At 49.2% G+C, this 18,432-nt stretch overlaps 1 protein-coding gene across 5 annotated transcripts in view; it reads right to left on the bottom strand.

The window, feature by feature from the left end:
• Positions 1–1,789: 1,789 nt before the first annotated feature.
• Positions 1,790–18,432, bottom strand: part of tpst1 (tyrosylprotein sulfotransferase 1) — a 50,625-nt gene continuing 33,982 nt past the window's right edge. Inside the window, exons 4-6 of one of the 5 annotated variants that reach the window (XR_010324739.1) lie at positions 15,572–15,629; positions 6,986–7,036; positions 1,790–4,896 (exon numbers count right to left, since the gene is read on the bottom strand). Coding sequence is in view for 4 of the 5 variants with exons in the window: in XM_064303808.1 (XP_064159878.1) it covers positions 4,861–4,896; positions 6,986–7,036 (87 nt within the window). In the remaining variant the exon portion in view is untranslated. The remainder of the gene's footprint in view (positions 4,897–6,985; positions 7,037–15,571; positions 15,630–18,432) is intronic. The other 4 variants (XM_064303808.1, XM_064303807.1, XM_064303810.1 and 1 more) reach the window with 4 other exon arrangements.

The following is an 18,432-nucleotide window of genomic DNA, read 5'->3' as shown; positions in this document are numbered from 1 at the left end:
TGCATGTGAGTTTGAGCACACTGTGACCTAGTTTTAACTTTTTATGTAAAACAGACACACACACACGCACACATCCACACACAGCATATTTACTAGATCGTTTTAGATCAGTACAGTTTACAGGAATGAATCGCGTCCAATCTCACGGTCGACGGAGTCGTGTCTTTCCTGAAGGGTCGCCAGAAAGCACAGGCAAAGAGGTGTGCGTGACAGAGCTCAGCCTGTTCAGAGCGGGATTCAGTCCGAGCAGCACAGCTGCTGGAGCACCCCAGAGCCCGGCGTGGATGTCACGTCTGGTCCGAGCTCAGCACAGTACAGTTGCCAACGTGCTTCACGCCACTTCGCCACTGAAGCAAAGACAGGAATTATCCAGTTTTCTGTGACCAAAAGAACTGTGCCAATTTCAGCAGCTTTTCATGGTGTTTGTACGCGGAGCGTTTAAAATGACCGATTCAGCTTCCCTTTTTCTGCTCTTCGACATCTCGATTTGTCGGGGTGAAAAATACAGACGTTGCCTTCATGAAAATACTCAACACTTATATCTGCTTTTTGCACTTTGAAGACATTCCCTAACCTGCGTCAGTGATCTCCTTTAAACAGAGATGCATATGTGTGTGTTGTTACCGGGGAGGAGGGGCTTAACTCTGCACCCCCGGAGACAAGACACAGGAGGGGATTGAGGGAGGGGTTCATTCCCCAGAAAGGAGGGCCATCTGGACCAATGAGATGTGACCAGCTCTCCCACTGAAAGGCCACGCCCCTCTCCATTTCTGCCTCCAGTCTGTTACTGTTACATCTGGGATAGACCAACATCTGTGACCCAAATGCCTGGTGTGTCTCTGATTACACCTCTTAGCTCATCTCTGTCAGCTAGGGTTCATCCACTCAATACAGGAACAGGAAATATGCAGGAAGAGGAAAAGGAAATATACAGGAAGTGTAATGGGAAATATACAGGAAGAGGAAGTATACAGGGAGTGTAATGGGGAAATATACAGGAAGAGGAATAGGAAATATGCAGGAAAAGGAAGTATACAGGAAGTGTAATGGGGAAATATGCAGGAAGAGGAAAGGTTGCAGAAGCTTTTGGCAGGAGCTTGTGTACCAAAGCCTTGTGGCATGCACATGTGCAATTTAAACCATCTCTTAAGACTGTTTACTAGGTGTATTAAATATATGACTGGCTGTTTCTATTTCTACTGTGCAGAGTTCTTTATCCCCCCTGTCTGTCTCTCCCACTGTACAGAGCGAAAGCCCAATATTTCTATAACGGGACAGCGACGGTGGCTAATTTTAAATTGTATTTTTTACGCTGGTTTCGCGAGACCAGGACCCGGCCTGCACACGGCACATGCGTGGGAACCTTGAATGTGTGCCGTTTGTCACGCGTTGACTGTTACGTGTCTCTTCGTTAGTGTGGTGCACTGACTTTTATTTGACAATTTTAAGTTCTTATTTGGAAACCAACATTTGAATGATACAAATATGTATTGTAAAGGATATATCATTTATCTTGAATGTAATATATTAATAAAAAAAAGATCTCATTATTCTTCTTGTTATTAACGCTGTGTGCACGTGACTCGTTTGCCCTCGATGAGATATCTGCAAGTGGAACTCTCCTGTTCTTCTTCCTCAGTGTTTCCCTCCCAGTTGTATTTCAGTGTAGGACGGAGAGATCAAACCGCTTTTATATTGAAGAAATGCATCCCTTTCCCCCCTCTGCCCTGGACACTGAACAGTCATTACTCTCCCCCCGTATACAAAAAAAAAAGATCACGCCGTGGTGGACAGGTTACAAAAATGTTTAATCTTTACACAGTCGAACCCTGAAGCAGTGAGCTTCCACATGAGTACCCACGGAATTGCACTATACGAAGGCATGAGAATCAAACACTAAAATAGATATTGCATCTTCAAAAGCTAATAGTCTTCCATAAATACTTTCTGTGCAATTAAAGTCACTGCTTGTTCTTATAACAGAATCACAGACTTTTACAGAGAGGAAAATAATCCCAATGAGCAGGTGTGACAGGAGAAGAAAAGAAAAAAAAAAAAAAAAGAGAAAAAAACAGCGACAACATTCTGAGGCCAAATGCATGGTACAGTAATGACATAACAGCCAGAGGAACTGTGGGACAGACAGAGTGGTCTGAGCCAGAGTGAGAGTGTGTGTAGGAGTATGTGTGTGAGTGTATGTAGGAGTATGTGTGAGTGTATGTGTGTGTATGTGTGTGTGTGTGTAGGACTGTGTGTGTGTGTGTGTGTGTGTGTGTGTGTGTGTGTGTCTGAGAGTGTGTGTGCCCTCTGTAGTGATGGATGTCCTCTCCTCTGTAGTGATTGATTTTGCATCTCCTCTGTCCTGAGCTCCATTCTCCTCCACCCTGAAAGGCAGAGAGCAGCACTCAGCTAACAGGTTCCCACCTGTGGGAACTCCAAAATCAGGTTAAGACTGAGGGGACCCCAAAATCAGGCTGGGTCCGAGGGGACCCCAAAATTAGGCTAAGTCTGAGGGAACCCCAACATCAGGCTGGGTCTGAGGGGACCCCAAAATCAGGCTAAGTCTGAGGGGACGTCAAAATCAGGCTGGGTCTGAGGGTACCCCAAAATCAGGCTGGGTCTGAAGGGACCCCGACATCAGGCCAGGTCTGAGGGGACCCCAAAATCAGGCCAAGTCTGAGGGAACCCCGACATCAGGCCAGGTCTGAGGGAACCCCAACATCAGGCCAGGTCTGAGGGAACCCCAACATCAGGCTGAGTAGAGGCACCAGGGGCTGGCTTCATAAAAACGTTATGTTGAGATTAAGTGCTAACGTCGGACGTTCAGTGAGGTGTAAATTTTACACCAGTTGCACAAGTTTGGCCGTGAAATGTCCCACGCTGCTCAGGACTAAAATCTACACCTAGGCGGGGGGTAAGCCAGGCGTAGCCTTGACTGATGCTGTAATTACTAGGGTTGCCACCTTCAATGCGGAAAATTTGGACAAATTTGGAAAAATCAGAGACATGTTTCACACTCACAAACATTCATGCCTCCGACATGCACTGACAAACACACATACACACACACACACACACACACACACACACACACACACACACACACACACACAGCAGAGCGATGCTACCACTCTGATTCTGTTTCTTAACTATTGTGAAACTGGCTTCAATTTATTCATAATTACAATCTTCTCACTGTTGTGAAAGGCTGTGTGTACGGATCTTTGGGTAGGAAAACAAATCGAGTCCTGTACTGATTCAGTAAGGAATAAAGCATTTTAATCTTCAATACAAGAGGATTCTGGTGGCAACCCTAGTAATTACAATCAAAACATTCTTCTTTCAATTTGTGTTTGAAATGATACGGTTGGGCAATAACATATCTTTGTTTAGGGCAAACAGAAACACATCGCCCTCTGAAAAAAAATGGTTTTCTTCTCAGCTTTTTATAAGAAACCAGCCAGCTCCACATTATGCAAATTAGGAGTTCACACCTCTATGCAGCTCACTTTGCATGTGAACGCCTGTTGTAGTTAGCACCCGCCAATCTCTAGCTGGTACAAGCGACGTCAAGACCTGGCTTACACCGGACCTACTGCATGCCCGACTTCAGTGGGGACCAACGTAAGGAGAACGTTGGGCAGAAAGACTGGTCGAACAACCATGGAATTCTGGAACCTTCTGCTGAAACCCTCAACGCTCTACATAAGGATGAAGGTTTAACTACAAGTCCAATAATTCATGCAAAGTTGGTAAGGTTTCTATTCATTCAAAACTTGCGCCATTTTAAAAATGAAACGCGCTCCTATGAATCATTTTACAATGGATTACTGCAGCTTTCTCAAGCCCAGCATTGCTGCCGATGCACACGTTGCTTAGCCCAACTGTGATTCACCATCATGTGATCGCAGGCTGCTTCTCTTTCCCATTTCCATTCGAGCCTGTAAAAAGGAGCCACTTGATTCTTCAGTTTACAACCGAATCGCCACGACAGCGCCACGCAACGTACGCCCCAACAGCTCTGTACTGAAACACGCAATCGAAACCGACACCCACGCGCACACCGAGCTACGCTAAACGTACAAACCAGAGTTCTCAACGGGCCTGGAAGTCCAAGCCCGACCCGACCGGCCCGAGTGAGGTGAAGCAGAACACATTCGCCCACCGCTAACTTCCCTTCTATTACCGATTTTGCACTTCGATCTCGTCACGTCTTTTTCTGACTTTGTTTGTGTTGTTGTAAACTCACTGTTGATAGTATATCCCCTCGCCTCCGTCCCGTTCCTGTATGTCATAATACAACTGAGCAAGTTAGCGTGCGCGCGGCGTCCAGAAAAGCTATTTGCGCTGAAGCTGTATATTTGTAGTAGTTAATCACAGCAAACGGGACTTCTGGTGTGATTAAACGTACATTTTACCAACTAGAGAAAGTCTGTGTTTGATCGATTCAGAAAGTAGCAATCAGCGCAATGGACTGCGCTGTAAAAATGTGAGCTAAATACACACACACAGACACACTTTTTTTTTATTTCTTTTTTTTTTTTTGTTTTTTTACTGCTTGGTCCGCGCCTGACCCAAATAAATTATTACACAGTTTTGACTCGGGTCGGGCTGACTTTGAGAACTCCAATACAAACATAGCAAGAACAAAACATCCCCTTAAACCCCCCACACACACTCACAAACACACACACACACACACAAAGTGAGGACCTAGCAGTGCCAAACCGTCCTCAGACTGAAGGCAAAAGAGAGCTGCACACTCTGGATGGGGCTGAAAGTAAAAGTGAGTCTGTGGGTGTGGCTTAATGAGCAAGAGTGTCACACACTTATGTGGGCGTGGCTATCCTCCTCTTCCTCCTAACTGGGATCAGGCTTTTCTGGAGACTTTTGGAGCTGCAGAGAAAGAGGAAGAGCGTCGTGAGAGGCAGGACAGGACAGATTATATAAACACACATGTACGCATGGACGAACACACACACACACACATATATATACACACACGCGCGCACACACACAGTCATAGTCCCTGGGCCCCCGCACTGGGAGGGTGTGTGTCAGGCAGTGGTAGGCCCTACAGGCAGTAGGCAGGCTGTAGACTGAGTTATTAAAGCAGGTTGTGATTTACTGGGCCAGAGGCCGTGCAGGAGCAGTAAAACACTGAGTGCCGTTTAATCCTCCTTACTCTGCCCTCAGTGGGGCTTCAGAGTATATTAACCCTCATAAAAAGCCGCAACGCCTTCTAATAGCAGCAGGACGTATGTGAGCTATACAACACAGGGCAGTAAAATCGCTTAGTGTATCACCCAGGACAGCTCACTCCCTCTACTCCAGCCCTCACAGAGACATAGAGCCTGACTGCTACGCTACGCTAGCCCTCACGCAGAGACACAGGGCCTGAGCACTAGGCTACGCTAGCCCTCACACAGAGCCTGACTGCTACGCTACGCTAGCCCTCACACAGAGACACAGACAGTCTGACCGCTACGCTACGCTAGCCCTCACAGAGACACAGAGCCTGACCGCTACGCTACGCTAGCCCTCACACAGAGCCCGACTGCTACGCTACGCTAGCCCTCACACAGACACACAGACAGTCTGACCGCTATGCTACGCTAGCCCTCACACAGAGCCTGACTGCTACGCTACGCTAGCCCTCACACAGACACACAGACAGTCTGACCGCTACGCTACGCTAGCCCTCACAGAGACACAGGGCCTGACTGCTACGCTACGCTAGCCCTCACACAGAGACACAGAGCCTGAGCACTAGGCTACGCTAGCCCTCACACAGAGACACAGAGCCTGAGCACTACGCTACGCTAGCCCTCACACAGAGACACAGGGCCTGGCTGCTACGCTAGCCCTCACACAGAGACACAGAGTCTGACTGCTACGCTACGCTAGCCCTTACACAGAGACACAGAGTCTGACTGCTACGCTACGCTAGCCCTCACACAGAGACACAGAGTCTGACCGCTACGCTACGCTAGCCCTCACACAGAGACACAGGGCCAGGTTGCTACGCTACGCTAGCCCTCACAGAGACACAGAGTCTGGCTGCTACGCTACGCTAGCCCTCACACAGAGACACAGAGTCGGACCGCTACGCTACGCTAGCCCTCACACAGAGACACAGGGCCTGGCTGCTACGCTACGCTAGCCTTCACACAGAGACACAGAGTCGGACCGCTATGCTACGCTAGCCCTCACACAGAGACACAGTCGGACCGCTATGCTACGCTAGCCCTCACACAGAGACACAGAGTCGGACCGCTATGCTGCGCTAGCCCTCACACAGAGACACAGGGCCTGGCTGCTACGCTAGCCTTCACACAGAGACACAGAGTCGGACTGCTATGCTACGCTAGCCCTCACACAGAGACACAGAGTCGGACCGCTACACCCAGTACACTGCCCCTATTTCAAGACAAGCAGCGAGGTCATCTGACTGCCCCTGATAGACAGCAGGCAGATAGATCACATGACTGTTCTTTTCCAAGGCAGACAGAGTGGTCACGACTGCCCTGTCCCAAAACAAACAGGGAGATCACATGACTGTTCTGCCCAGTTAGCCCTGCTCACTCTCTCTGTCTCTCCCACTCAGAACACACAGGAAAAGTGTTTGCGTAAACATGTTATTGCTGCCTGTGGTCAACAGAGGGCAGCACACTCCTACTAAAGAGTAAAAGAACTGTCTGGCAAAGCAAAATGATTTAAGACATAAACTACCCACTAAAATGAAATGATGCATTCCTAACATTAACCCAGGAAAACTGATCGGAGAGGCCAGTGCAGAATGGAAAAAAGATATTCAGAGACAGCAATAGCAAGAGGACAAAAAAGAGAGAGAAAAATAACTATGGTCCCAGTACACGTCACTTTGCTGACGTCTGTACAATGATGCAGGGGGAAATAAAGAGATCACTTTGGGTGGGGGGTCGGGTGAGAAGGTATAGAACAGCAGGCAGAACAGCTACAGTACCTGTTGTTGTTCTTTAAGAAAATCAGGCAGCTGAAATTCACCTTTAAACACCTGGAAAAACAAAGCAAGGGTTTCAGAAGCGGGAAGGAAAAACGCAGGCAGCACAGCTTTGTGTTTGACTCCGATCTGCAACGGCTGTCTGCGAGGCACGCAGTGAGAAGGACGAGCGGACCACACCTGCGAGAGAAAGGAGCTCCGCCCCCTCTCTCTGAGTGAAAGCTGTACGGAGCTCCACCCCCGTCTCTCTGAGTGAAAGCTGTACGGAGCTCCGCCCCCCTCTCTCTGAGTGAAAGCTGTACGGAGCTCCACCCCCGTCTCTCTGAGTGAAAGCTGTACGGAGCTCCGCCCCCCTCTCTCTGAGTGAAAGCTGTACGGAGCTCCGCCCCCTCTCTCTGAGTGAAAGCTGTACGGAGCTCCGCCCCCTCTCTCTGAGTGAAAGCTGTACGGAGCTCCGCCCCCCCTCTCTGAGTGAAAGCTGTACGGAGCTCCGCCCCCTCTCTCTCGAGTGAAAGCTGTACGGAGCTCCGCCCCTCTCTCTGAGTGAAAGCTGTACGGAGCTCCGCCCCCCTCTCTCTGAGTGAAAGCTGTACGGAGCTCCGCCCCCCTCTCTCTGAGTGAAAGCTGTACGGAGCTCCGCCCCCCTCTCTCTGAGTGAAAGCTGTACGGAGCTCCGCCCCCCTCTCTCTGAGTGAAAGCTGTACGGAGCTCCGCCCCCTTCTCTCTGAGAGAAAGCTGTATGAAACTCCGCCCCACTCTATTGAGTTGAAGAGCTGATAAATCGAGCTCCGCAACCTCCACATAGTGAAAGCTGTACGGAGCTCCGCCCCCTCTCTGAGTGAAAGCTGTACGGAGCTCCGCCCCCCTCTCTCTGAGTGAAAGCTGTATGAAACTCTGCCTCCCACTCTGAGTATGAGTTATGCATGCAGCTGAACTCATTAATATCGAGGCTGCTCTATATTTACTCTTTTTTCCACAAATAGCTCAACTCTGTATTCAATAATCTCTCTACTCTTTATTACACAGCTCTACTCATTTCAGGAGCCTCTGCTACATTCGTACCGACGCAGTGGAGACAGTGAGAGGAGGAGCACGGCATTGTGGGAGGTTACAGCCTCTGGAAGCCAGAGCTTTGGGTGGGGCAATAGTCATGATCAGAGAGTTAGAGTGAGCTCACTTCCTGTGGGCCAGAAGGGGTGAAGAATTCAGACAGTGGGGGCCAAGGGTGGGGGGGGGTGGGCGGGGAACTAGACCAGACCAAATCTCTGCATATTTTGAAAAAACTCTCCTTCCAAAAGCCACTCCTTGCTCCCCTATCCAGTTCTCCTGAAGCAGAGAGACTCACCCAGATTTCACAAGCAGTCAAACTATGCAGAGGTGTATCGGTTAGGGGATCTCCAGAGGGGAACAAAGAAGCTTTTGAGAGCTGCCGAAATCTCAACAAGCAACTACCATGACCGCATCTAAATGCTGTCCAAAAAGAACCCCTCAAAGTGCACTTTCCAGAATGTTGTGTATTTCTTTTGTTCTTCAGTCTTTAGGGATTCAGGTGACACCTGGCTGTTCTGTCTGGCTGTGGGGATTCAGGTGGCACCTGGCTGTTCTGACTGGCTGTAGGATTCAGGTGTCACCTGGCTGTTCTGACTGGCTGTGGGGATTCAGGTGACACCTGGCTGTTCTGACTGGCTGTGGGGACTCAGGTGACACCTGGCTGTTCTGACTGGCTGTGGGGATTCAGGTGACACCTGGCTGTTCTGACTGGCTGTGGGGATTCAGGTGACACCTGCTTTACTGACTGCTGTGTACTCAAGTAACCTTGGCTGTTTCTACTGGCTTGGTGACTTCAGGTGGAACACTGAGCTGTCAGAGGGGCATGGGGATTCAGGGGTGTCTGGCTGTTCCTGTACTGGCTTGGGGATTCATGCACCTGGCTGTTCTGACTGGCTGTGGGGATTCAGGTGTCAGCTGGCTGTTCTGACTGGCTGTGGGGATTCAGGTGACACCTGGCTGTTCTGACTGGCTGTGGGGATTCAGGTGTCACCTGACTGTTCTGCCTGGCAGTGGGGATTCAGGTGTCAGCTGGCTGTTCTGACTAGCTGTGGGGATTCAGGTGACATCTGGCTGTTCTGACTGGCTGTGGGGATTCAGGTGGCACCTGGCTGATCGTGGTAATGAAAAAGTAACTACATGTGCAATGCCAGCTCATTTATTCTCAATGAGCTCATTTACTCCAGTTGCTTTATGAACAGAACACGTCACTTTTACATTTCATATTAAACCCTTGGCATGTTTTTCACAGTGCCATTGAGTATTATGAAATATCACTTACTTCCAGTTAGCCTGACAGCGAAGCCACTGACGCCTGTCAGAGGGGGTCATATGGGGATAAGTGGCATGAAATGGGGTGAGTCTGGTTCTGATTTCACCCTGTACACATGTCCCAAACACAGACGATTACGGATGTGATTCATCAATGGGAGATGGATGGAAATAATCAGTGGGCGGTGGATGTGATTAATCAGAAGAAGGTGCGGCAGTGTAGTATAATGGGTAAGGTCTTGTAACCTAAAGGTTGCAGGTTCGAGTCCCCGCTAGGACACTGCTGTTGTACCCTTGAGCAAGGTACTTAACCCGCATTGCCTCAGTATATATCCAGCTGTATAAATGGATGCAATGCTCAATGGCATGTAAAAAGTTGTGTAAGTCGCCCTGGATAAGATCGTCTGCTAAATGCCTGTAATATAATGTAAAAGGTGGATGTGATTAATCATAGGGAGGTGGATGTGCTGAATGAGTGGGCGGTAGATGTGATCGTATTAGTCTGGGTCTGTTCTGGGGTGTGAACACATTTCTGTGCAGCAGAACAGCAGCAGAACCAGACGTCCCCCCCCCATGGGAAACTAAATCCCAAAAGAAGATTATGAAAATGTGTGTGTGTGTGAGAGAGAGAGAGAGAGTGTGTGTGTGTGTGTGTGTGCCTGCATTGAGGGTGTTGTTGATTGGTACTGTGCGTTGGAGGCAGTGGAGGGGAAGATTTTGGACACTCTCTTGCATTTGTAAGCCCAAATGGAATTTATTTGCACTGAGTTCCAACATAAGAAGCAGGCATGTTTCCCATTTCCTGAGATTTCAAAAGAGCTCTGGCACTGGCTTTCCTCCTCAGAACAGAACAGAGCAGAACACAGAAACCCTGTAAGTACACTCCGTCTGTACTCACTCTGCTGTAAGTACACTCCTGTAAGTATACTCTGTCTGTACTCACTCTCCTGTAAGTACACTCCTGTAAGTATACTCCGTCTGTACTCATTCTCCTGTAAGTACACTCTGCCTGCACTCACTCTCCTGTAAGTACACTTCGTCTGTACTCACTCTCCTGTAAGTACACTCTGCCTGTACTCACTCTCCTGTAAGTACACTCTGCCTGTACTCACTCTCCTGTAAGTATACTCTGCCTGTACTCACTCTCCTGTAAGTACACTCTGCCTGTACTCACTCTCCTGTAAGTATACTCCGCCTGTACTCACTCTCCTGTAAGTACACTCCGTCTGTACTCACTCTCCTGTAAGTACACTCCGTCTGTACTCACTCTCCTGTAAGTACACTCCTCCTGTACTCACTCTCCTGTAAGTACACTCCGCCTGTACTCACCCTCCTGTAAGTATACTCTGCCTGTACTCACTCTCCTGTAAGTATACTCCGCCTGTACTCACTCTCCTGTAAGTACACTCCGTCTGTGCTCACTCTCCTATAAGTACACTCCGCCTGTACTCACTCTCCTGTAAGTACACTCCGCCTGTACTCACTCTCCTGTAAGTACACTCCGCCTGTACTCACTCTCCTGTAAGTATACTCCGCCTGTACTCACTCTCCTCCTCAGATCAGACTTCACTGCTTACTTCTCACTCCCCTCAGCCTCCCAACCCCACTAAAGTAAAAACAGCCCAGCCCTAGAGACAGGAACAGGCTCTTCCCCTGGACAGGGTTATTCTCACACCACCTGCATTTTTTCCTCACCGATAAACAGAGGCAGGGAAACACAGCCATCACACTATATGCAGCTGAGCACAGGCCACCAAGCACGATCCACAAGATAGTGGGAGGGCCCCCTCAAGGCCTGGAGGAGGTACAGCAGACAGGAAGTAATGGTGGAAGTGAATGTAAGAGAGAGAGAGAGAGAGAGAGTGTGTGTGTGTGTGTGTGTGTGTGCGTATGCGTATGTGTGTGTGTGAGATGCAGTTCTGAGAAGAGGGTGGTGCTCTACCAGCCCTGGACTCTGGGCAGGACAACGCGCGTCTCTCCGATCAATCAGAGCTCATCTCTGCTAACCCAGCACATCAGGGTCTGTATGAATTATTAATCAAAGCCTTCCAGCCCCACACTTCAACCAGAGGTTCTCAGAGAAGCCGTGGTCTGGATTACAGCTCTTTATCATTAGGTGTAAATCAACCAATCATTTTCCTGAATCACAGCGCTGTGGTATGGCTCTGTGATTGACAGCACCATGTGGGGTACATACCACCCCTCACATCATTTCCTGTGTTCATATTTTCCACTCATACTGGAAGCACTTATAGATCTGAATATGTGCGTCTCCGTGGAGATAATATGCGCGTCTCCGTGGAGATAATAGGTATTGATTGTGGGTTTGGAGAGCCATCAGGGACTCCTTATTTACACCCCAGCAATCTGAGCCATTTACTCCTGACAAATACTGCTAACATCCTGCCAATGGCCACTACTCTCACACACACACACACCGATACACACACACACACACACACACACACACACACACACATACACATAAACACACACACACACACACACACACACCTATACACACACACACACACCGATACACACACACACACACACACACACACCAATACACACACACACACACACCGATACACACACACACACATACACCGATACACACACACACACACACACACACACACACCTATACACACACACATATACACATATACAGAAACACACACACAAACACACCTATACACACACACACACACCTATACACACACACACACTCACACACATACAAACACACCTATACACACACACACACACACCTACACACACATGCACAGGAGCACATAAATTGGTATACACATGCACGCACGCACACACTCTTACTCAACACACATGCACTCACACGCACACGCACACACAAACACACACACACGCAACACCCAAATGCACAGGAAACACAGTAGGATTGCAGTGAGAACGCACGCAGCGATCAGCGATGGTGAGGCACTCAGCACATGTTTAAAGGCGTTCCAAGAGCCATGAATCCCGATAACTGAGCCTGAGGATTAACTTTAATCTCTCCGTTTGTATCTCGATATGCATCAAAGCACTACTGAGCCAGAAGACATCCTGTGAAAAGCAGCTCACTCTGACATGAACCCAACAATCCCACCTCCACTCCCACATACACCATGCCCCGCAGCCAGGGCGGCCATTGTGGCTCCGTGTGTACACTGCCACGCACTCCAAGTCAAGCTGGCAGGAGCAGCCATTATGGCTCAGCCTGTGAGCTGCCATGCTCTCTGAAACAGGCTGGCAGATTGACACCTGGCATTGTGACTGAAAACAAACAGCAGCGGGGGAACACTGTTGGGAGACAGGAAGAAACACAAGCAGATATGAACTCTCCTGTGGCACGCAAGACCAAGGAGGTGCCCTGTCTGTACTGCAAATCACCCCCAGCTCTATTGTCCTGTCTGTACTGCAAATCACCCCCAGCTCCACTGTCCTGTCTGTACTGCAAATAACCCCCAGCTCTACTGTCCTGTCTGTACTGCAAATCACCCCCAGCTCTATTGTCCTGTCTGTACTGCAAATCACCCCCAGCTCCACTGTCCTGTCTGTACTGCAAATAACCCCCAGTTCTACTGTCCTGTCTGTACTGCAAATAACCCCCAACTCTACTGCTCTGTCTGTACTGCATATCACCCCCAGCTCTACTGTCCTGTCTGTACTGCAAATCACCCCCAGCTCTACTGCCCTGTTTGTACTGCAAATCACCCCCAGCTCTACTGCCCTGTCTGTACTGAAAATCACCCCCAGCTCTACTGCCCTGTCTGTACTGCAAATCACCCCAAGCTGTACTGCCCTGTCTGTACTGCAAATGATCTCCAGCTCTACTGCCCTGTCTGTACTGCAAATGATCTCCAGCTCTAAAGCCCAGTCTGTACTGCAAATAACCCCCAGCTCTACTGTCCTGTCTGTACTGCAAATAAACCCCAGTTCTCTAATGGATAACAGAGCAGCCGAAACAGAGCAGCTGAAACAGGGCAGCTGAAACTGGGCAGCTGAAACAGGGCAGTTGAAACAGAGGAGCTGAAACAGGGCAGCTGAAACAGAGCAGCTGAAACAGGGCAGCTGAAACAGGGCAGCTGAAACACAGCAGCTGAAACAGAGGAGCTGAAACAGAGGAGCTGAAACAGGGCAGCTGAAACAGGGCAGCTGAAACAGGGCAGCTGAAACAGAGGAGCTGAAACAGGGCAGTTGAAACAGGGCAGCTGAAACGGCAGCTGAAACAGGGCAGTTGAAACAGAGGAGCTGAAACAGAGCAGCTGAAACAGGGCAGTTGAAACAGAGGAGCTGAAACAGAGCAGCTGAAACAGGGCAGGTCAGGGCTGGAACGGCTGTGGCTGGTACTTCAGCCTCCCTGTGCCTCGGTGTAAAGCGGCGGTGTATCCGAGCCCCGCCCATGCCGGAGCGGAGTGTATAAATAACATTCATAAATAACATTTTCTCCAAAGATAGACTATCTGTTTCCGTTACCCTGGAAACCAATCTCAGAGAGCCACCCGTCCGACCCCTAGACCAGAAATCAGCGATCATGGCTGGTGTCGTTATTATTCAGTGTTCCCCCACACATCGGCTTTACCTGCCCAGGTATATTAGCGGCCACCCAGGTGTATTTGGAGACCCATTTTAACGACAAGTCGAAAGTTTTTAACAAGAGTCAACTTCACCAAAACCTGCCTCTGTTTCGCTCCTGCCTATTCTAATACACCGCAGATCAGATTACTTGATACGTGCAAACTACCAACTGCGCAGTTTTGATTCCGAAATGTTACAGAATTAAGTGTCATTTCATCCTCAAGCAGACATGCTTTCAAGAAAGCAAATCATCATGAGCGCTTTCCAACATAATCAAACTTTTTCCTGTTAGCTTATGTTCAGCGTGAACATTCGCTGATGTTAGCCATTAGTCTGAACAGGCAGAAAAAAATAGTTGGGATTTGGTGGAATTCAGTCAGTAGAATTTCAGAATAAAAACATTTTACATTTGCCCCACTGCACTACCTAGCATTCATTTCGAGCAAACCAGGCACAACTTCATTGTTTGAAACTTTCCAAATATGTCACGGGAAACTTTGCTAACACACAACGAAAAATATTGGAGACAATCGTCTTTGTGACTAACTGTATTCTTATGGTGAAAATCTGTGGAAATCATTACATGTACAGTTTGTCATGTGTTTCTCAAACAGTAAGCACTGTTTAATAAAACTACCAGACTGTTTTCATAAAGTAAAGCACTGTTCAATAAAACTACCAGACTGTTTCTCATACAGTAAAGCACTGTTTAATAAAACTACCAGACTGTTTTCATACAGTAAAGCACTGTTTAATAAAACTACCAGACTGTTTTCATACAGTAAAGCACTGTTTAATAAAACTACCAGACTGTTTTCATAAAGTAAAGCACTGTTCAATAAAACTACCAGACTATTTCTCATACAGTAAAGCACTGTTTAATAAAACTACCAGACTGTTTTCATACAGTAAAGCACTGTTTAATAAAACTACCAGACTGTTTTCATACAGTAAAGCACTGTTTAATAAAACTACCAGACTGTTTCTCATATAGTAAGCACTGTTTAATAAAACTACCAGACTGTTTCTCATATAGTAAGCACTGTTTAATAAAACTACCAGACTGTTTCTCATACAGCAAGCAGACTGTTTTCATACAGTAAAGCACCGTTTAAAAAACTACCAGACTGTTTCTCATACAGTAAAGCACCGTTTAAAAAACTACCAGACTGTTTCTCATACAGTAAAGCACTGTTTAATAAAACTACCAAACTATTTCTCATACAGTAAGCACTGTTCAAAAAAACTACCAGACTGTTTTTCATACAGTAAGGCACTGTTTAATAAAACCACCAGACTGTTTCTCATACAGTAAGCACTGTTTAATAAAACTACCAGACTTTTCATACAGTAAAGCACTGTTTAAAAAGCTACCAGACTGTTTTTCATACAGTAAGCACTGTTTAAAAAACTACCAAACTGTTCCTCATACAGTAAGCACTGTTTAATAAAACTACCAGACTTTTCATACAGTAAAGCACTGTTTAAAAAGCTATCAGACTGTTTTTCATACAGTAAGCACTGTTTAATAAAACTACCAGACTATTCTCATATAGTAAAGCACTGTTTAATAAAACTACCAGACTACTTCTCATACAGTAAAGCACTGTTTAGTATAACTACAGGGCTGTTTTTCATGCAGTAAAGCACTGTTTTATAAAACAAACAGACCGTGTTTTGGATGATCCTCCCACCCAGCACAGACTGCCACCACAAGTACATTTCAGACCTGTGGGAAACACTATTATTATTATCATTATTATTATCATTATTCCGCCTCTTGTTGATTTCAAGCCTTCCACAGACCTAGTGTGTGCAGGGCTGTGCATTTCTGTGTGTGTGTGTTTGTGTGTGTGTATGTGTATGTGTGTGTGTGCGTGCGTGCGTGCGTGCGTGCATGCAGGGAGCTGTGTGATTCGGGGGGAAATGTTGTAATGCAAAGCAGATGTAGAGTGAACTCTGAGCAGAAGAGACACGCTAACAATATATGTCACTGTCTGAATCAGAACCACAGCACGTAAACACATAAACATGCAGGGCCACATAAATACCCCTCTCTCTGAATCAGGACCATAGTGCATAAACACACATGCTCACACACACACACACACAGACACACACACACGCACACACACACACATGCTCGCACACACGCACACACAGTCACACACATACACATGCTCACACACATCTCACAACACACCACACAAAACACAATGTACACACACACACACACACGACACACACAACCAACACACACACCACCACACAGCCAGTCACACACACACACGCACACACACCAAAACACACACACGCACACCCAACCCCCACACACACACACACGCACGCACACACACACACACACTTTTCCTAGAAACAGGCTCTAACCCAGGAGCCCATCACTCAGAGCTCTCCGTAGCCTGTCAGCAGGAAGCTCAGACCGCTCACAGACAGGCTGACATCCACACGGCCTCACGCAGGAAGTCTCTCTCCCCTCTCAGCTTCAGCTTTCCCCCCTAAATCCAGCTTCAGCTTTCACCCCTAAATCCAGCTTCAGCTTTCACCCCTAAATCCAGCTTCAGCTTTCACCCCAACATCCAGCTTCAGCTTTCACCCCTAAATCCAGCTTCAGCTTTCACCCCTAAATCCAGCTTCAGCTTTCCCCCCAACATCCAGCTTCAGCTTTCACCCCTAAATCCAGCTTCAGCTTTCACCCCTAAATCCAGCTTCAGCTTTCCCCCCTATGCCCAGATTCAGCTTTCACCCCTACATCCAGCTTCAGCTTTCACCCCAACATCCAGCTTCAGCTTTCCCCCCTAAATCCAGCTTCAGCTTTCACCCCAACATCCAGCTTCAGCTTTCACCCCTAAATCCAGCTTCAGCTTTCCCCCCTAAATCCAGCTTCAGCTTTCACCCCTAAATCCAGCCTCAGCTTTCACCCCTACATCCCGATTCAGTTAGAAAAGCAAGCCGACGTTTGGAGAGAGAACGGAGCGGCTGGGGGTCGGCACGGTACCGTGGAGGCCGCTTCGCTAACGAATTTCACAACAGCGAAGACACACGCGAGGTCACGGAGGAGGAGAGTCTTTCCTACACCCCACCTCAAACCTCACGCAGGCCCACACATTCCTGCCTTTCACTTCCAGCTCCCTGCCCGGCAGACAAGGCTACTCACCGAGCACGGGCTGAACTTGTCAGCCACTCAAACGCCCACAGTGCTTCATGCGAGTGTGCGCCAAAGCTAAGTGCCCGGTTCGAGATTACCACATGCTACACACCCACACACTGCACTCAGTCACCACTCGTATGAAGGGCACACACAGATAGACATATGTACACACTTACATACACACACGCACACGTGCAGGCAGGCACACACACACACACACGCACACAATCGCACGTTATTATCAGGAACACGCTCGCGCTCGCACGCTCACCCACACAGTCACAGATTCGACGCAGCGGGGGGTCCTCTAATAAAAAGAGTCTGCGGCAGATTCCGGGCTGCCCGCGGCGTGAAGCTACCGCACGCGAGGCTCTCGTACCCGAAACGCTCGCGTTCCCCCTTAACGCCGTCCGGCCGGGCTCCTTTACGCCCTCCATGCGAGAGCGATTTGGGGCGCTCCCGTCGCACGGCACGGAAGCTCGCGCCGCTCCGGGGCACGGCGAGGACCCGCCGGCGCGTCGCCACGGGTTACGGCGCGCCGCCGCTTCGTTTATCGGGCTGTTGAAGAGGGCGGCGCGGCATTCGCACAGGGAGCACTGAAGTTTTAGCATGTTCATGTTTAGTACGTTCCGTCGCTCTCGCTGCACTTTCAGGGCCGTAAATCTATCGGCACCGAGAGGCGTTCAGCAGCCGGAGCCGTTAGCGCCCGGCTCGCATTCCAGACCGAGCGAGAAAGCTATGCCTCATTTAGCCTGGCGAGCCGCTAAGAGAGGCCACACCGCACTCATACGAGCACACATCTGCACCGCACTCACGTGTACACGCCTGTTTAAAATACGAAAGCCGGGCTCTCTGTAGCATGGTAAGGCCAGCTAGCCGTGTAAAAGGTACCGACACGTCGAGCGTATTAGCCTAGCGACAGCCGCTGGCAGCCGGGAGACTAGCGATGGCGCTACGCGCGCCGGCGTGCGCGTCGGACCGCCGCTGGTCTGGAGAGGCGTTTGCGCCTGCGGGGACCGTCTCTGTGCTCCGCCCGAACACCGCGAGGAGTCCAACGCAACCGAGGCCACGGCTCGCGCGCTAACGCACGCAGACGCACGGCGGCGTCGCTAAAGCACGCAGGCCACGGCGGCGTCGCTAAGCACGCAGGCACACGGCGGCGTCGCTAACGCACGCAGGCGCACGGCGCGGCGTCGCTAACGCACGCAGGCGCACGGCGGCGGCGTCGCTAACGCACGCAGGCACACGGCGGCGGCGTCGCTAACGCACGCAGGCACACGGCGGCGGAGTCGCTAACGCACGCAGGCACACGCGGCGGCGTCGCTAACGCACGCAGGCACAGGCGGCGGCTCGCTAACGCACG

Source organism: Anguilla rostrata, chromosome 12, assembly GCF_018555375.3.
Source record: "Anguilla rostrata isolate EN2019 chromosome 12, ASM1855537v3, whole genome shotgun sequence".
NCBI classification, from domain to species: Eukaryota; Metazoa; Chordata; class Actinopteri; order Anguilliformes; family Anguillidae; genus Anguilla; species Anguilla rostrata.
This window is presented reverse-complemented; position numbering and strand designations above follow the sequence as displayed.